Source organism: Limulus polyphemus, unplaced genomic scaffold, assembly GCF_000517525.1.
Source record: "Limulus polyphemus unplaced genomic scaffold, Limulus_polyphemus-2.1.2 Scaffold2680, whole genome shotgun sequence".
Lineage (NCBI taxonomy): Eukaryota > Metazoa > Arthropoda > Merostomata > Xiphosura > Limulidae > Limulus > Limulus polyphemus.
The window spans coordinates 143,725-165,320 of record NW_013668290.1 but is presented as its reverse complement, the minus strand read 5'-3'; the positions used below and the strand labels follow the sequence as shown (position 1 = coordinate 165,320).

General features: G+C 33.5%; 1 protein-coding gene across 6 annotated transcripts in view; it reads right to left on the bottom strand.

The window, feature by feature from the left end:
• Positions 1-891: 891 nt before the first annotated feature.
• Positions 892-21,596, bottom strand: part of LOC106467620 (KICSTOR complex protein kaptin-like) — a 24,518-nt gene continuing 3,813 nt past the window's right edge. For 5 of the 6 annotated variants that reach the window (XM_022395825.1, XM_022395822.1, XM_022395824.1 and 2 more), the window contains 9 exons: positions 20,121-20,175; positions 13,784-13,859; positions 13,139-13,212; positions 11,645-11,754; positions 10,891-10,998; positions 9,970-10,069; positions 7,861-7,996; positions 4,111-4,281; positions 892-1,905 (listed from right to left, as the gene is read on the bottom strand). In XM_022395825.1, the coding sequence (XP_022251533.1) occupies positions 1,831-1,905; positions 4,111-4,281; positions 7,861-7,996; positions 9,970-10,069; positions 10,891-10,998; positions 11,645-11,754; positions 13,139-13,212; positions 13,784-13,859; positions 20,121-20,175 (905 nt within the window). In that variant the 3' untranslated portion in view covers positions 892-1,830. The remainder of the gene's footprint in view (positions 1,906-4,110; positions 4,282-7,860; positions 7,997-9,969; positions 10,070-10,890; positions 10,999-11,644; positions 11,755-13,138; positions 13,213-13,783; positions 13,860-20,120; positions 20,176-21,596) is intronic. The other variant, XM_022395823.1, reaches the window with a different exon arrangement.

Below are 21,596 nucleotides of genomic sequence, written 5' to 3'. Positions count from 1 at the left end.
CAGTCCCGGGCCGCTTAGCCATCCCAATCCGCCCCTGTTCCTTGCTCAGACTACACAACTGCTGTCCAGTCATATTAAACTTTGACAGGTCAAATGCCTGAAGGTCAAACTCATGTACAATCAAACCGTAACAAATTAAATACACACATTGTTACAATATAACAAGTATACTCAATTGTAAGAAGCTTTGGTAGTTATCTTGCAAGAAGCTTCGAAGCACTACTTATAATATTCGTTTCAGCCCTATTACAGAATTGAGGAAAAAAAACAGACAATTGTACGTTTCACAAAACTTCATATAATAATGACCACGGTTTTTACCAGTACCTGATGATGTCTTTACCTTGTCTTTGTTTTTCCTCATTTCTATGATAAAAGTTTATCTACAAAAGGTTTGTTTGCTTCTCAACAGCTGATTTTGAACTAGTGCATTGTCCTTGTATGTTAAGCCTTTTGACTGTTAACACATACTACTAAATCTTTGGTCACAAAAACTAAATATCATTCACTAAGTCATTTATAGATGTGTTATTACTACCAAAACTTTTTGTATTTCAATGGAGACTGTGTAGTTTATTATTAAGCGATACATCTGCTTGACACTGGAACTCCAATGTATTACTGGTTTATCTCTCTCTATTAAAGCGGCCAAGGATTGACTATTTCTTTGAAATGTCCAACTCAACCAAAAATGATCTGAAAACTATTTCTGTAATAGCATTGGTGTAAAGTTATATCTTAAAACATAAGGTAATAAACTATTATTTAAAAATAAGTTTTGAATTAGCTATACATTTGATTTAAATATCTCTTAAAAACTGATCAGTTGGTTCTTCATGAGGAGTAGTGGTAAAGGATAAATGTATCAAAAGATTATTACACAAAAAGTGGTTCCATTACTGGTATTAGTAAACCATGTGTTTTATTCAGTGTAATTACTTACAACTGTAAAAGGTTTCCTACTCTTTTGATGTTTATCTGTTTCTAAGTTTTACATTTAAAGCTCACTGTTATTTTATCACAGACTATAAAGTTTGCTTGTTATTTAAGGACTAATTAGTGTCAACCAGTATGCCTTAAGCTGTTTTTATAATTAAAATAAGTAAGCTCTTCTTCTGTTATTTAGGCAGCTTCAAACATAACATAGAGTTTAGCTTTTCTGAGAGATTTTGTTAACACTAATAAACAAAAATTGCCATGTAACTGTTGCAGCTCCAAACATATGAAGTAGCCTAACTTTTATTATTGCTTTTTAAATTGTTATTAATAACTTGGTAAAAGCAGCTTTTTCTGCTTAGTACCATAATACAAACAACAGCAATTCCACACTAATGAAATTTAACCTGCTTTAAATATATATATGTATATATTATAAACTATATAAATATTACATTCTCTATTATTTTGAAGAAGGATTACTTATATTTCTTATTGTTAGTTCTAATCCAACAGAAAGGGACTGGTAATTAGATCTTGAAAGTCTTAGGTAGCATAAGAAAGTCAAGTCAAACATATAGTGTTTGTCTGAAATATTACTAAATAAAATTTTACTTTAGATATGTCCTAAACTAAGGGCTGGATGTTGCGACCTACCCTTAACACTAGGCCCACCTAAGTTTGAGTGGAGAAAAGGTTACAAATTACAAAAAAAGAAAAAAACATTTCCCATGCCCACAAAACTAAAGGTGCATGATTTTGCTATATTGAGAAAATATCATGGATTTTACATGATACTTAAAAAGAAATATATATATATACATATTAATATATATACACACACACAAACAAATGAAGATGGTGTCTGAGAAGTTACAACATAGTGGGCCACCTCTAACTACACTGATGTAGTGCTGCCAGTTTCTGTAATCGTTGTTGACACAGCTGAGAAACTTTCTTAAGATCGTGCTAAAAGAATGAGGGAAGAAAACATTACATGAACTGTGTGAAAATACATACTATGTATATATATATATATATATATCTACACATGAATTTAACTCCAGTCTTTACTTTAAATTTAAACTTACTGGCATTGCTTGGCACTAATTTTGAAGAAAAATTAGATTTATCAGAAAAAAAAAACATATTTGTTGTTGATTAAATTAGTTTTAATACACTAAAAAAAGTTGGAAACATTTCTTGAATTTAGTATCAAACTACAACTTATCTTTTCTTTCAAAACAAACAAAATCCAGCATGAAGACATCTGAATCTATTTATCTGTAAATTTCAAGTCTGTAAGTAGATTAAATCTTTTTAAAACTTAATATTTTAATGTTAAAAGAGCAAACCACAGTAATTAATTAAATACTTGCAACAATAGGGTATAAGTAATGTCATTAAGCCAACAAACAACTCTTTTTTTTTTCCATTTTGTTCAAATATTGAAGTCATAATATTTTGCATGTATGTTTGTTTGTAACACCATTGTGTAGAGATATGAAATAATTTGAACAGTTAAGTTGGATTTTTTGTACTATAATGACAATGATGTTATTTCACACAGATTTTTATCCAAGCAAAAACGTTAATATTCCACAGTTCACTTTAATTCTAAGAAATATGAGCAACTCAATATTCTTTGAAATGTTTATTAATTATATATGACAGTTAAACATTAAAAACAATCATAACAGTTTAAACACACTAGATAAAAAATATTATTGCCACTATGATGCAATAGTTCCCAAGTCTTAAAAGTTCTTATGCTGGGCATGACCTAGTGATCTATGTGCTAGGCTGTGGATCAGAAGATTCAAGGTTTGAGTCATGATATGAAGCTGTGTACACTTCACACAATCATAAGTCAACTCCTTTAATAGTTAAAAGTAGCCACAGAAGTGATGGGAGCTCTCCCTCTGATCAGCAGTTCTGGATTATGGGTCTTTAAGGGTCTCTTGTGTTGCATATCATATTGTTCTGTTTGAAATCCCAATACATAAGAGATCTTCCCTAGTTATCCCCATTTCTTCAGTTTTTATACCCGATAAGCCTTTTTGTACTGCATTTCATCCATGAAATAATTTTTAAACTTGTCTGGTGTAAATTATATTGTTTTCATTTATACAATTCAGCCAAACCCTACACATTTACAGGTGTATTCAAGACAATAAAGATAAACTATAATGTCACGAAGGATCCGTAAGCTCTGTTGATTTCCAGTTGGAAACAATATGAGCTGAAAGTGTTTCCACTTTAGTAAGGCTCTCTTTGAGTGGTAAAACAGGCACAATGTATTAAATAACAGTTACAGTAGCTGGAAAAAACAAGGAATTATTTAGCTCACTGCATATGCTTAGAACAAGCTAAGAAAAATGTATTGATTCATATTTGTATCATTAAAATTACATAACTTTTCCATACTTTTTCAAGGATCAATTTTAAAAATTAAAAGACCTTTACATCAATTGTGTATATACTTCGTTGTTGTAATAAAACTAACATTCTTTTAAATGTCACGAGAGCATGATTTCTTCACGATAGAGCATCTCTTGACAGAATTTGAAAATATCTGCATTTCATTATTATTTTACAATTAGCTAATAACAGCACTTAAAATCAGGTTATAAACAGAAAACTATGACATGCAATACTAAATTGATGAGTAAATCTGACTTTTTAATATACAGTAAAGAAAACTTTTTTCTATTATTATTATTAAGAACATTATTAGGAGTTATAACTGCTTTTAAAATGGATATGGCAAGAATACAAGGGTTATTTGTCTATTTTTTTTAATTTCTGTTCCCATGAAAAGAATAAAATGAGTTGCATGAATCTTCTATCATATGAGGATGAATTGAATACTTTTGTGCCATATGAAACAACATTAGGTCAAACAAGTGATCCAATAACTAGTTAGGATGAAGTCAACACACATAAAGTACAAAACGGTTTAATGTAAGCCTAGATTGCCATACTAGATGTGTATATAATAACTACAAAAAAAGCAGATAAAGATATGTGGCACTTTATTTTCGAGAGTTGGTCTTTAATTAAAGTTCATTACGTACATTCTATTGAACTAAATTCCTAGAATTTCAGTCTGGTTTGTATGCATGCATGTATTAAAATTCTGTATGAAACTTGCATAACTATAACGACTAGTACCTGAAGAATGTGTAGTCCTTTTGTTGAAAAGGCTAGCAATTCCTTTACACCATCTCCTATGATGTCCAAGTAAGCCAAGGACAAAAGAGGATGAGAAAATGATCTATGAAAAATAAGCTTATAGCATCCTGGGCCGTTGTCTTTTTTCTCCAACTTGTAAACGAGTAATTCCTGAGAGAAATGGTAACAGAAAACATCAAAAAAATGCTGGAAATTGACTGCATTTTATAAGTAAAAATGAAAAGTGCATATTATACTGTTTATAACATAACGTTTAAGGACAATAAGGAATCTGTTGTTCCACCTAGGCTGTCTCATTCACTAAAGTATATACACTACTTGCAAAAATTAAAGGACATGTTTTGATATGTTTCAAAGTTTGAAGAATAAAACACAGAGATACATTCAATATTGATGAAACTTGTTTATTACAGTAGCAAGCAAGTTGAAAATTAATTTACAAGTAACAAAAAAGGAAAACTAATGAAATATGCCAATATTTGGCTGCACAAATATCAAATAAAAAATAAGTTATTAAGATGAATAAATTTAACAAAATGAGTCTTTTGGTAGCTGATAGGTCCTCCTCTATAATTTAGGACTTTTCTGCACCTGTTCCCCATACAATTGGTGGCATTTTGGATGACTAGCTGGGGTAGCAGAATCCACCCCTAGATGGAGGTAGTCATAGGAGCAGGTTGTCTATCTCAAACATGCTCAATTGGATTGAGGTCCAATGAGTTAGTATGCCAGTCTAGTACCTGTATTCCTTCATCTGGAAAAAATTGTTGCATGATCCTGGCAACATGAGGACAGGCATTATCCTGCTTATACACAAACTCATCTCTGACAGCACCAGCAAAAGAGAAAACAATGGGTAACAGGATCTCATCCATGTAACATCTTGCTGTCTGGGATCCTTTATCCGCCACATAGAAGTCTGTATGCCCCTTGATACAAATGCCACCCCAGATCATGATAGAGTCACTCTCAAAGGCATCATAGTGGATAATGTTACAAACAGAATATTCCTCTCCTATACACAGAACCTGCTCTCATAAGTGAACACTTCATAGGAACATTGCTGATGGATCCAGGTGTCATGTTCCTGGGCAAATGCCAGCCATGCTATACGGTACCTAGTGGTTAGTATAGGAGCTCTAACTAGTATTTTGGACCTGAACCAAGCCTCATAGAGCCTGTTCTTGACCACTGAACATAATACACACACTCCAGTGGCTTACTGAAGCTTATTTCTGAGCCCCTAGTGCTGCTGGTAGGACCAAGTTCTAAGGACCAAGTTCTGCAGATATTTATCGTCTGTTGTACCTGTAGCCCTTCTGCAACCATGACCTGGCCTTCTGGTTTATTCTCCTGTGGCCTAGTATCTATGCAACAATTTACTAACCAAAAACTGTGACACTCCTATGGCTTGTACCACCTCAGTCTGGACGCAACCCCATGACCTTTGCCACCTCAGTCTGGATGCAACCCCATGACCTTTGCCATCTCAGTCTGGGTGTGGCCCTACTGTAGCAATGGAGCAGTTCTCAAAACTTCAAGTTCAGTTAACTGGTTTCTAACAGCTTACACAATCTTTGCAAAAGCCAATGCCAACAAAAAACATCCACAAATCTAACATTATATCAACAGTAAACATCCTCCCTAATAAATTAAAACTAGCCTTTTGCTTTGCAGAATTTTGGTCATTTCTCATATATAAGGAACCACTGGTGCATAAACTTGCAAGCCCTAAGTAGGTTTAATGTAATCCTCTACAATAAACCCACTAAATTTGAAAAACATTTATAAACTAAAAACATATAAATTTAAACAAACCTCAATTATCCATTAATTTGTGTGAATAGTGTACACACACAGATATATATATATATATATATATAACTGAGAGTCAGCCCTTATCATTCACATGTTTATCAAGCCATCTCTTAAATACCCCTAAGGCATCTGAAAGCAACCCACTCCAAAGGGCAACTAATCTGTTAGACAAATAAAACTGTCTATGCTAAATATCCCTGCCAAAATTTATACTTGTGTGCTATTAATCCTACCAATCTCATTATTAAGTACAAAAAAAAGATACAGTTACACTATCAGTCCCCTTAGCAATCTTATACACCTCAATCAAATCCCTTCTGATTCTTCTTTTCTCAATAGAAGACAGTTTCAGAGATCTTAACCTATCCTATAACATTAACCATTTTCTTTCTTCCATCCAGACATTTTTCTATCAAATGAGCCAGCTGATCTCCCACACCTTTATAGATCTCTTTTTTAACAAGCCTTTTATGTGTCACCTTGTCAAATGCTTTCTGAAAATCCAAATAGATAAAACATACACCCTTACCCTCATCTACATAAGCAGTAACTGCTTCAAGGAATATCAGAGGCGAGCTTTTTCCCATGGTGAAACCATGCTGACTGTAGAAAATAATTTTAAACTTTGTTAAATAACTTTGCAAAGCATCTTATATCAGACTTTCATACACTTTTTCCACTTGCACCTATTCAAGGACTTACAAAGAAAGTTAAAAGTGACTCTCATATTTAATTGTTAACCGCATTCAAAACTTGGGGGGAATATTAAGTGGCTAAGAACCTTATCATTCTTTAAACTTCCAAAATATTTTTTAACACATTCAGAATTAATATGATAATCATATTTGCTGGTTTCCATCAAGCAACTGTTCTTCCTGTATCATCCCTGAAAGGCCTTACTGCCATCCTAACATTTTACTTACCCTTAATGTATTCAAACAAATCCTTGCTGTTAATTTTTACATTTTTAGCCAAACTTTTATCATATACCCCTTTTTTTGATGTCCTAAATTCCTGTCTGACCAACTTTCTTGATCTTCTATAATCCTCCAAGTCTTCCATCATACCAGTCAATTTAAATTAATTAAATTTATGATGCTTTTTTCTAATTTTATCAATTATACCTTTTTCTTTCTATAAGACACATGTCTATCTTGAATATTTAATTTTTTCTTGTTTGAGCAGTGTCTCCTAGTAACTCAGCTGCCCAATTCACAATAGATGAATCTTGTCAAATCCTCTCAAAATATGCTTTTTTTTAAATTAGTACCCAAAATTTTATTATTTCTGATCTATTTATGCAGTAAAACATGAAATCTATTTGGGAAATGGTCAATTACACCCAGATGTTCTCACAATATCCACCCTATCAATCATTTATATATTAGAAGTTAACAATAAATCTAAAATAGCCTTATAATTAGTAGGTTCCCTGTTCAATTGCTGAAGAAAACCATTTTGAACAGCTTCTAAAAACCTGTCTCATAACTATGACCTCATTGACACTATCTGAGTACAGTGGACAGTTATAATATACACAAACAACAACAAAAAATTTGTTAACTGTAAGAAATTAAGTATTAGACAAGCACTACAAATGTCTGAGGTGATCAGGCTCATGAGCAGTGTAGCAGTCACCTTTGTGAATGATTGTGACCTTCAAAACCTGTACACCATGCAGAGTTGTAACTGTTTAAACTGGTTTCAAATACCAATTATGTTAACAACCTTCAAACCTGTATTTTTTTAAAATACACAAGCTAATTATTACAGTTGCACAGATGAAAAAAAATTTATGAACTTAAAATTTAGGGAATACAAACAGCTAAACATGAACTTAGTAAGTTAATACAATGTCACAGATAACACAACAGGCAACAACCCAATAAATATGCTAGATTTGATTCTGACCTGTCCATAAGTTCCAAGTAGTATTTCATTTTTTCCATCCATATTAATGTCAGCTACAATCCCACATGTCACACAGTCATAATAATCGCTCTCTGGTAGAATTAACTGTTGAGTAAGATCATTCTCATAAGCATTCCTGTCAATAGAGAGACCTTAATGTATACAAGTGTCGATGAATGCTGAAAATGTGGTTGAACATTATGTATATTATAACATACAAGTGAGTTTATTTTTGTAATCTTTTCTTTATTTCAATTACAGGTTTTCATAAGCTAAAATACCTAAAAATTATAGTTGTAACAAAATTGCTTTATATGATAATATACTTGGTATATATCTACAAAGTTTTACCTTTTTAAGCATAGTGATTCGATCAGTATTTAATCTTCAAAAATTGACAAAATATCTATGAAAAAAAAAACTGATGAACCACCACATGAATATTTTTACAGTAAGTGTAATTACAAAAAACATTTGATGTCCAAAACAAAATATATTTGCTTTAAATTCAAAACTATTATTTTATAATTTACTGATATTTCACAGCATAGACTGGAAAATTTTGAAGATGTCTGACTCAATAAGTTTACCTGTCAAATTGCAAGATTGTTTCTGTAAAAGTTTTATAAAAGAACCACTTACCAGAGTACTTTTTCTATCTTGATTTTATAGTTTTAATCAAACCGAGGTTACAACATCTAATTCAAATGTACATTTTAAACATTTAGAAATATAAAGAAGTAATACGACAAAATTTTTCATTCCAAAAAACTATTGTACAAAATATTGATTCCATTATCGCATAGAAAATCAGGTAGATCTTATAACTTCAACATATACTATGCAGAATGTTAGGTCTGACTCAAGACATAGAGAAAAAGGTTAGTAAATGTCTGCTAAAATAATTCACATTTCTTAAGAAATTATGCCAACTTAAAATGAAAATATTCAAACTACATTTCAAGAAAACAACACATGTATCAGAACTTTAAATTGAGAGTCAGAAGGTTTCATGCATGTACAAGTTTGAGATAACACTATATGGAAAGAGGTAAAAAAAGACCGATTATACGTCGCATTAACATGATAAAAAATGCAACTTTCTCTTTATTACTTCAATTCTGTTCCATATATACTCAGAAATCATGTTTTCCAGATTTTAAATATATCCATCTACTTAATTATTATCACTCTGATCCTAGAAAAACAAAGATAGTACAACACTTGCTATCTGGCAAAAAACATAATGATACTGTATAACCTATGACCTCTTTGCAGTAATCACTGAAGTATTAGAATTTTTTCTCATTCCATCATCAGGAGGAAAAAACTTTATATGAATAAAAAACATCATAAGCTTTTACAGAAGTTTAGAAAGAACACACTAAAATAAATAACATGTTTACATCTTACAGTTCAGGCTGCAAGATATGTAAAAACAAAAATGCATGCCAAAAAATAACTCAATCAAACAACTTAAAGCTTACCATAATAGCCAGAATATGTGGCATGTGACAAAAGCCAGACATTAGTTTTCTTATTTCAGTTCTTCTTATCTAGCTTGAGTTAGTTTTAATCAAACAGGAGCCTTGTTCATGTAACTAGGTTAAAGACTTGACAGTGTTACATATTGTTATACTGTTATTATTTCATGTCTAGTAATTTCTGATAAACAGTTTAATGAGCAAATTATTCAGCAATCAAAGTAGATCTTCATACACAAGGTGTGAAATTATCAAGAATCCATAACTCTCAGTTTTTACCTCAGACTCTTAAGCATTTACCAAGAGGGGAGTCTATCATACTTGCAAAAAGTCTAACAATAACATTGTGTTGACTTGACAATAAAATATCATGAGTAGTTTTTTTTTTCTTAAGGAACACTTTTCATTAGTTTACATGTATTCTAATTGTACATAACTCATGAATAATACCTTAATATATTGCTTACTTATTACATGTTACAAATGTAACCAGTGTTAATTAGTGTAAGATCACTTTATTAAAATAAAGTTACAACAAATTATTATTCTTTATTTGCTCAAAGAAAACCACCTAATCATTTATTATTTCTTGCTCTCCTGGTTTTTCAAAATATTCCCAACTTACCAGTAAACAACTGATGGTTCTAGAGTACTTATAACCAGAAGATGAATTTCTGGTAACTGGAATGTAGTTTCTTTATCACCTCTCAGTTTCTTCAGCATATCTAGATGTGATGAAAATTGTGAACGAATAGAGTAAAATAAAAACTTTTAGAATTAAAAAAAGAATTGACTCAAAAATAGCATTGTTTAAGTACAGAAACAATACTTTTTTACTAGAGAAAAAGTCATTTTTTAAAATACAAACCATCTTGTTATCATGATATGTCTTTGATAACGTTGCAAAGTAAAACTACTGTTATTTAAAACAAAAATACAATTCTTGTCATGAAAAGGTACATTTGTTCCTTTACTTTTATAATATTATTTTACAAAATATTGTATTTGTTAAATAGTAGTCACCTTTAAAATGTTTTTTCAATACTATTTATCAGAATTTGTTTAAAATACTTTGGTCATTTTGAACTTTCATCTAAAACACCTACCTGCTTACAAAGCATGTATTTTTTTAGCCTTACTGGTCTCTTTCAGAAGCCAGTACAAGTGATAAGTAATCAAGTAATTTTTAAAATCTTCTGTTCATTTTGATCTTTCACCTAACACACCTCCCTGACTACAAAGCATGCATTTTTTAAGCCTGTCTGGTCTCTTTCAGAAACCAGTACGAGTGATAAATAATCAAGTAATTTTTAAACAGACCTAACAGGATTTAACTCTAATCTATGTCTGTTGATGTAGTTTCACATTTCCATGGCTAATAATACTGAATTCTTATATAGTTATTTTACCATATTATTAAACATTTTCTGAAACATCTCACAAATAAAGAATAAGATGGAGCTTTTTTTAACAACTTTACTCAGAACTAAGACTAAAGACTTTAACTAAGTTAAAGTAACTAAGACTAAAGAGCATCTACACTCACCATCTGTGATAAAAGATGGAGGAACACAAAAATTTTTCTCAGTAAAAAGTTTGACCTGTGATATCGGACTGTCATGCTGAGCACACATCATTGATAAAACTTCTGGGCCTATGAGACATAATAGAAACACTAAAAACTTGGACTTCAAAGTTTAAAAATATCAAAACATCATTCAAAATACTACAATTATGCACTCTACTTCTGGCTGTACAATTACAAAAAATAGTACCTATCTTCATGGTACAGACATCTAATCCTTCAGACACCTGCTTCTTAGAATGAAGCTTCTTTGTGTTACATGTCCATTGGAAAATGACTTCATAAATGTAAGTACTTTTGAGAATTTATATTTTTCAGTACATTTTTTATTTGGTTACATTGTTCATATCTCTCTCTATATGCTAAAAAAAACAAAATACCTGCATGTACTAAACTTAAAATATTAAAATTCAAACAATGGTTATTTTTAGTCTGTTTGAAGAAATACTAACACTTTACAAAAATGTATCAATAGAAATAAATGCATGGAGCATATTTGTGAAAAGGTTTGCCATTATAAAAAGTATTTATATTTGTTAATGATTACTAATATACAATTCATCTAGTTTGTAGAACCAAACTTAACAGAATATTGAGTATCGCTAGAAGCCTGTAATCAAAAACACTGAACAATTTATTACATGGATTTTTACAAGTTCAAAATGCACGTGAAAGTGGCAATATACTAAAGCTTGAGGAAGATGCTAATACTAACCATTGCTATTCACATTAACAATGCACATTCGTATATAGCCGTCCTCACAACCAACAGCTGTCAGCCTCTTTTTGTTCTCTTCAATATAACAGGTATTGATTGCATGAACTCTAGAGAAGATCACAGTAAGTCTCATTTTTATTGTCAATTCTTTCCTGATTTAATGGTTTGGATCTCCATATTTTCCATGTATTTCACCAATCACAGATATATACTATGCAATATGTTGGAATAAAAAATAACAATGAAAGGACAAAGATGCAAAAAACATATTAGAAAAATAAATTATAATTTTTAGATAAAACTTTACAAAAGACTCAAGGATGAATGATCAGGGGACTATTTCACAACAAGAATTATAGAATGAAGCTTAGTAAGAATTAAGCCTAGTGTACTTTATAATACAGAGTAAAATTTCCTTAACTCAATCATTCCATTATATTTTTTCCAATTCTGAAAATCAAGTCAAATGATTTTTATACAAATGTTTCACAATGTACAGTGTATCTGAAAAGTCTGGAACCATACGTGATTTGAATATTTTCTTAATTTCATATATACGACTGATTATGGTGTTATCAAAGCATGAGAAGGTTGAGTTAATTCTACTGTTAATCCAAACTTGTTTCAAATTACAAGGACAGCATGTGGAGCACATTCTGTAAAATTCGTTGAAGTGCTTATGGTTCCAGACTTTTCAGACACCCTGTATGATTATTTTATTATAGAAAATAACACATACAAAGTCACTGACAACGTGTTAGACAATCACAAACCAAGGCCAGACTAATCTAGTAGCTAGCTTCAAATAAAGACATCAGTGCCCATTTAAACTTTTAGATTAAAAAATACATAAGCACTGCTCCCCTTGATCCACATCAAAAATAAAATTAATGGAAGGTGTTAATCACACCAACAATAAGTTCAGCATTTGTCCATGACAAAGACAAATCCATTAAAGCTTTATTATTTTTATAATGTGCTTTACCAACCTGTTTGATCTTATGCGTTTTTCAGCTGTGGCGTAGCAGTTCAAGTACAAACTTTTAGCTCATAGCACCGTCATCTCTTGATTAATTTGAAATCTAATTACAGTTCTGGACTCAGGAGGTCAAACCCTTTCAATTTATGTATATGATCATGCCCAAGGTTTCTTAGATTAATTTGCTCTAATCCTGCTTAAAAGAATTTCAATTTGATGGTAGGCTGGTAGAGATCCTGATGAGTAATAAAATTGAATCAGGCATATGCGAGCCCCATGCTTGATATTGCTGGTGCACATAAATATAGCTAATAAAAAGGAAAAAAAAGGTCTCATAGATTAATTTCCTAATCTTGCCTAAAAGAATTTCAAGTGCTATGGCTATTGAGGATTCCCTCTTGTTTAACTTTCAAGTCACTTATTTTCTAAACATTTTTACTTTATTGTAGTGTTTCTGCAGCTTGGGAAATTAATCATAAAAATTGTTGTGTGAGGATAGTTTTCTAACTTACATGCTGGGTAAATCATCAAACTCCGGGAAGAAGTCTGTTGTGGTCTGTTCAAAAAAACACTGCTGGGAGTGATCCTGGGTTAAGAAAACGTTCAAAATTTACAGTTAAAATGCTTATACAAGTATGCTAAAAATACCTCAAGTTAATTTTCATAAAAACTAATTATCCTTTAATAACATCACTAAATGTTTTACTCTCTGTACTGCAATTCACTGAAGTTTCTAGTTGAAAAGACATAGCACTTTAAAAAGTTTATCACGATTATTTTGCAGGCAGAGAGTCCAATTTTAGGTAACTATTCACAACTTTTTATAGCCAAGTCACTACTATAAGAACTTATTTTTTTTGGTCATCTCATTTGATATCATATTCACTTTCATATAGTAATTATAAACAACAACAATTTACATATATAATGCTGCAAGTCACTTCCACGGACAGTTTAATTTCATTTTTTGTTTATTCATTATTTTGGGTAGCTCAAACTGGTTGTCATGATTTTACTAATTACCACATATTTCATTATAAAGGCTTTAAAATTCATAACTTCCATTGATTTAACAACAAATTTTTAAAAACACACTTTTTTGTATTAAATGCTAACTTATACTTCAGATTTACTTTGGAAAGGTTTTCAATTCTTACCTCTCTATACAAATGGACCTTGCAATCACTCCCACTGAGAAGACATACAATTTCTGTTCCTTCACTGGTGTGTAGTCTAAAAAATATATACGAGATTAATTTTACATGCATAAGAAAATTTATAAATTTTTAATAAATCATTTATTTGTTTCTTAAAGCATTTTAACCAAAAATAAAACATACATTTTAAGACATATAACATTTAATTTAAAGTAACTGTTATATGTCTTAAAATTAATTCTGATGTCCTGATGTCTCAAAGTTACAACTGCAATATTTTAGTCAAGATAGCATCTTTAAAATTCGAAGTTCACATCGCAAATAAAGCTTTAAACAGTTACTAATTGTAAAAGTTAAAATGTAATTTTGTAAACCAATTTTACAAATTAGCATTTTTTATAAAAACATTTTTATGGCTGACAATGGCATATGGTGAACAATGTCATACTGTAATCTTGAGCTTTTTTATTACAACAGGTTTTAAAAAATTCTATATTGTTTAAAATATGTCAATTATTCTGTCTAATTATGTTGCAGTGTTCTGATGATGTAAACATTTAGTCATAGTACCGTATTTTCCTCAGATATCTGATAGATGTTCCAAAAAAAAGGAGTGGTTTAATCTATACAAGTATATTTTGAGTTAAAGTTAAAGTCAAGGAGATTTAGTAAGCCAAAACACTTCATAAGCTCCAGCTTGGAGTAAGTTTCTAGTGAGCTAGATTACTATTTTAATGAACAAATATCATATAGAGTTTAATTTAAGAATAAGACTAGAAGTTTGCTTTTAAAGACAAAGTGAAACAGAGTCCTAGTTTGAAATATAACATCTTTAAATATACAAAAAACAAATTTAATTCTTAGCATATATTTAACGGACAACAAGGGACCCCTTGGTCCATGGTGACTGTTCTATTCATTTCAATACCCATCTGCCTATATACAAACCCCGACTCCCCAAGAACTCATCAAATCTTCTCTTGAATTCTCCCAATCCTATTACACCTACCAAATCTGAAATCAATCTATCCCAAAGGCTGACCATCCTGTTCAACAAATAAAAATATAATTTGCAGAGAACTTTTAGTTTGTCAAATTTTAAATCATTATCCCCTAGTCCAACCACTCTTATCATTAAACACAAAAATAGATGATGCACCAATACTATTCCCTTTACAATTTCAAGCACTTCAATTAATCCCCTCTAATAATTCTGAAGACCTTAAACTGTCCTCTTCCATTCCAGAAATCATCCTAGTAACCTCCTCTGAACCACTTCGAACAACTCAAATGTCTTTTATTAAAGTAAGTAGCCCAACACTAAATACAATACTCTTTAAGGCCTAACCAGAGATCTGTACAAAGAACAGATAACCTCCAGTGATTTACATTAAACATCCCTATTAATACAACCAAAGGTCCTATTTGTTTTCCCACTGGCAACAAAACATTGCCTGGAATGTTTTAAGAAATAAACTGACCAAACACCAACATCCTTTTTCCATAACACTATTAGTTTCTTTACAAAGCACCTTTAGTCAGTTCTCTCCAAAACTTTTACCACCACAGATATAAGAATCATTGACCTATAATTACCTGGACAATGCCACCTCTCATAAAAATAGGTATAACATTAACTAGCTTCCAGTCTTCTGGCACTTACCCACTGCTCAAAGACACATAAATATGGGCTTTATTATACAATTCTTCACCTCTGTTTATAACCTTCAAAACTTGTCGGATTTGATAAGGTGGAGGGGCCAGTGAGGGGATTATACATATAGAATGTGTCTGCATAGATATATCGTGGGCATGCCAATAAAAGATTAGCAACTTAGTGAGGGAACTGCACTACATCCAGAACAGGTATGCTCTTCACCTAGAATCTTAATCATGCATTGCAGGTGGAATCTGACGTGACATATCATCACCATTGGCCAGGTCCTGACCAGGTAGCCTAGGTCCCACTGCTTGGAGTTGAAATTATAGGGCCATGGCCCCTAAATCCCATGTTGGTGGCTAAGGCATTTGGACTGCAAAAATATATATAGTTGTGAACAGATCCCAACCCGTAGCTATAGAGTGATGCATTCCTAGCCACCGGAATCACAAGAAGGTAAGCAACACACAAGTGGACAAACCCTCTCCTCAACCTGAAGAACTCTGAAAGGCAACACCCCAACTCAGAATGACAGTATCCTGTATGCCATACTTAACCAGAGGAAACAGAACCAACATGGTCTGGAATTATGAACACTCATTCTGTGTGGCTAAGGTAAATTCCACTTGTCCTTGAAATAATGGGGAGGACATGGAATAAACTGTACTCAACCAAGGACCAATGATGGGACCATTGTATGTTCAAAATTATGAAGAGACAATGGACCCTCTTCCGTGAACAAAGTACTGAACCAATATTGATCAAAAAGAAGGGCATGTTCAACCCAACCGGATAGCTGAGCATCAAATCTGAACTGGTATTACGAGTAGGCTCCTGCATAGGCTGGTGCTACTTTTACCTACATCTGAAAAAAAAGAACTTCCTCCTCTTCTCCAAGAGTAGAGGAAAGTCACCTGAACACTCTGGAGGAATAGTATCTGTCCACCACCCCAGTGACTGTAAACCAAGAGTGGTAAGGGTAACTGGGGGTGGGTGGGGGTGGAGTAATGTGCAATAGGGAGCCCTGAGAATCAGTGCATCAGGTGAACCAAGTTCCCCAAACTTTTAAAAGCAAACTAACCCCAATTTAAGCAATCCACTGATTGGCAAGGACAGGCAGAATTCCCTTATCTTTTACTCAAGGTACTGAATACCAGAATGATAGTAGTTGAGTGTTCCAATTAGTGGCAAATGCATTGATCATCAGCATCCCAAACTGAAAGCAAATTGAATGGAAAACCTCTCAACAAAACATCCATTTTGTCGGGAGAACCCGGTCGGGTTGAGACAATTGATCTGCCATCAAGTTCCTCACCCCCAGAACATGGCAAACTAGTAGGATGATATGATGGAAGTAGGCCCAATATAAAAGATCCCAGTTTTGAAAGCAAAGAGACCTGAAGAAAGTGCCCCTTTGATGGGAAATGTACGACACCACTAGGGAATGAATCATGACAACTTTGCCCCTCATTAAATCCAGACTTTGATATCTCACCCTTTGAATAACAAGAAGTTCTAAAACATTGATGTGGAGGGAAGTCTCATTGTCTGTCTATATATAGGCCCTGTAATTCCCGAGCATTGAGATATGCACCCCATCCATGAAGCGAGGCATCTGCGAAAAGATGGATCTCTAGATGAGATGGCTGCAGAGGAACACCTATCATAGTACTGTTCTGATCTAATTACCACTCGAGATCTAGATGTTGATCCTGAATAAAGAGAATGGGGAATGCCCCAGTGGATCGTTGTTCATGATCAGTTTGTCTCATACAGACCACTGAAAAGATCTCACGTGCACTTGTCCCAAAGTAATGAGGGATTTGAGCGATGCTCACATCCCCAAAAGAGAAAGAAATCTGCACAGTGGGAAAAGGAGATGTAAGAGCCGGACTGCCTGTTCCATAGTGTGGAACCAGATAGGAGTTGGCTGACCCCGACTGAGATATGTGTTGAAAAAGACCACAAATGGACGATACATAGTGTTGGAGTGAGAATAGATTACTTGGCTCTGATAAGAAAGCCTGTCTTGGTTGCTTTAGAAAGCAGTGTCTGTGTATGATGTTATGCCAACTGAAGAGACAGTGCCAGCAGTAGCCAGTTGTCCATGTAATGGTGTGTGCACAGGCCCAGGGAATGGAGGTGATGAGAAAAGGCTCGTACTAATCGGCAGAACAAATATAGTGCCAATGCTTGTCCAAAGGGCAGAGCCCTGAACTGCAACACCTGACCCTTGTGCACAAAACATAGATAGTGGTGTAGTGACTCTGCTATGGGAACGTGATATCGAACTTGGTCATCCACAGTCTTGGCAAAAATTGCCAATGCAGTGTGAGGAATGACTCCATCGTGAACTTTGGAGGATCTAGGAATTGATTTGGATGAAAAAGATTGATGACTGGATGAAAATCTCCCATCTTTTTGGGCCCAACAAACAGACAGGAATAAAACCTTGAAAAAACTGGAACAACTCTCTCCATTTCCCCTGAACCAACAAATCTCTGATAGCCATGGAATTACCCATGGATCTGTGGTAGAGGTTTTCGAAATGCCCAGAAATATTTGGAGTCAAGCCCAACAGACCCCAAAGGCATACGGTAGTAACAGCCACGGCTGGTAGCATTCTGATCAAGTGGTGGAACCTCGTGGATATGGGAAGAATTTATTCTGGGTATCAATGGAACAAGGAACTGATGTTGGGGGGGGGGGCATTTGAACAGGGGCAGAACTATGACCCCCTGTAGGAACTGAGGAAAGTTGAGAAGCCAACAACAACATGGATGAATGCAGATGGGCAACATCAACCCTTGAATGCCTGCAAAAATCAAGGGTCAGAGAAAGGGGGCTTCACATAACTCTCGGAGGGTGGCAGCAGGTAGACAAACGTCCTCCAACAGCACATCTCTACCCAACAACATACCTGCTAAGAGACTAGGAAAGTGCAGAAGCTGCAATCAAACCAAGTTAGATGCTAACAATGGTCCCAACTCATCATCAAATTGATATGACGGTCACGGAGAGGCTTCAGAAAAAAGGTGTGGGGATGATATATATCTTAGGACTGTAGTTAGAGTCATACGAAGTGTAGAATATTGTGATCTATTCAGGTTGACCACAGACTTCATTCTAGAACCCCACATTTGCAGAAGTGGGTCTATTCTCTAAGAGTCTAAATATGCTTCCACCTGATGGTGGTAGACTAAACCATGTTGTTCTGACAAACATGGCGGACATGGCATAGCTGTCCCTTCTTGTACCTGAGCAGTAAATCTCCCTGCACGAACTGCAATATCAGGGAATGGAGGGAGAACTAAGTACTCGTCCTAAGACCTTTCCATCATAAAGGTGCAGACTCACAAGCAACCAGAGAACAAACATCACAAACTTGATTTACCAACTGAAGAAAAGGAGCCAGAGGCTGATCCAGAATGCCCAAGATCACCCACAAGTGCAGCCTCAGAGCCCCCTGTAGAAATACCACCGGACCGAATATATGTCTCCATCTCACTATGAATAAGGTCATAGACAGCCACAACCACGAGCGCCCCCCCCCCTGATTGTTGAGCAATACTAGATATCAGAGGTGGGGTAAAAGAGACCTGATTTGCCTCCATATTGGAAACATTAACCTGGAAATTTATATCAGCATACCAATGAAATGCTGTAATTTTTATGAAAATCAAAAAGGTAAGACAAAGAATGCACAAAATATCTCCAATGGTCATACTGTAGAGAAACCCTTTAGGAACACTTTGTCAAGAAAAAGTGACAATATTATCTGAAGTAGGTGCTTATATACAGTACCAAGATAGAGGGCTGATTGATGCAGGTGGAGAGTGTCACGAGACAGATATTACCAAGGGCATTTAAGTGGGGAATAAAAGACTGAAGCAAGTGAGAAAAAATCAGACCAATGCTTAGATGGGCAAAGGAAAATAAACCATAGCAGTCAAGTAATAACTGTAGTGTGAGTAGAGGTAAGTATGTTTTGGAATATATCTGGCGTTTTTAAACTGCCCAATTTGTCTTTAGCAGTCTTATGGCTAATATTAAATGTCCGTAAATCTATCCTATTTCCCACTAGTAATTTCTCAGGATCTGAAATACTGTTTGTATCTTTTCTACTGAAAACTGAAGGAAAATTTACCAATTCAATCATCCCATAAAATTCCTTCCTTCATCATTTCTCAAATGCTCAATTCCAATTTTAACATTTTCAGTTAATATTTCTTCATGTGCCTTTTGATTTATTTTAATATCCTTTTTAACCAACTCTCTTGATGTTCTATAATCCTGCAAAACAAAATATAATAGCAAGATACCATATGATACAACAACTTAAAAAAATCTGACGACAAAAGAAGAGTTAAGTAACTAGATACTATTAAAATGAGCAGATGTATTTTAATAAATTATCATCATAGGTTTACACTTGGCTACAATTATAAAATCATTGATAACACCGGTCATAAGGTTAAACTACCAGCATATCACTTTGAACCAGTGACTTTTAGTTAATGCTCAGGTAATCATACTTTTGTTCAAAGTTCATTTAGTGTACTTAAGTAGTGATTCCTGCAGTTTCTAATGGTTTTAAGAATAAATCACCACCACAACTCTGGTATTTCCTTTACTTTTTATATTAATGAACTAAAAATGACCCAAAATGTAGCTTACTGTGCATGTGTTAACTGGTAAGGAATAAAATCAAGTTCTAGACTCTGGCACCCCTCTGGAATGAATAAATCAATATAAACATCAAGATGTATAAAAAATACTTTCTTTTAACTCAATAACTATGGTAAAACTGTAGATTTACTTCTGTTAAAAGATATAATACAGGTTTTGAAACATATTACCTTTTCTGATTACTAATAAACTAATAATCAAGTCTATCTCGTGTAGCAATGGTGAGAAAAAATAATGTCATATGTTTCCATCTGAAAAAATTTTAAGTAGCAAAACAAAGAATAGTTTTATTAAATTAATAAACAAAGCTAGATCACACTGTACAGAAACTATAACATGAATATAATGTGTTCAATCATAAGACAGGTACATGCATCCACTAACAGTCCTTGTAAATCTTCAAGCTCCAAACAAAGAAAGGTAAATGCATTGGTAACCAAACAATGTAGAATTAAATTTTAAATTTCTTTGATATTAAATTTATACATATATAAAATTTTTTATATAAAACTACAAACATAAGTAACACAAAATATTATGTCATAAAGAAATTAATGTTTCTGTTTTTTTTAGATGAAAAAACCTGAACAACTTATATATCAAAACAAGACATTTATTTAATGAAATAGTCTCCATTCTTATCGACGATGCTTTTCCATGTTACAATCAGGTTGTTAATACCCTGATTAAAGAAATCACTTGGCTTTTAAGCAAAAAACATGTCAATGTCTTCTTTAACACCTTCCACATTTGCATACGTTTTCCCATTAAGAAACGAAAAAGATGGTAATCTGATGGTGCCATATCTGGAGAATATGGTGAGTGGTGGAGAACTTCCCAATCCAACTCCATAATCTTGTGTTGCGTCAAACGTGCCACATGTGGACATGCATTGTCATGGAGAAGAAGAACACCATTCCAATTGACGAGTGAAGAGCATTTCTGATGAAGGGCTTGATTTAAACGTTCCAGTTGTTAACTGTGGATCTCTGCATTGACAGTTCGCTGTGGATTGAGGAGTTCAAAATGAATTACTCCTTTGATGTCCCACCAAATGCAAAGCATCACTTTCTGCGGATGGAGTCCAGGTTTTGGGGTCAAAAGTGGTTTTTGTCTGGGACTGAGCCATTGTTCTTGGTGTTTAATATTCACATAGAGAATCCATTTTTCATCACCAGTGACAAATCTGTCCAAAAAAAATGGTTCACGCTCATTACGAGCCACAAGAGACGAAACAACATTCACACGTTGGAAACCATGATCATCTGAGAGTTCGCGAGGCACCCAAACACCTTCTTTATGGAGATTTCCCATATTCCTTACATGTTTATATATTGTTTCATAAGAGACATGCAATTTCAGGGCCATTTCACGAGAGTGTTACCTTGGTTTAGACTCAACAAGTGTCTTCAGATCATCAATATCAATTCCAACATGTCAGCCCCTGCCATCACAGTTTTTAAG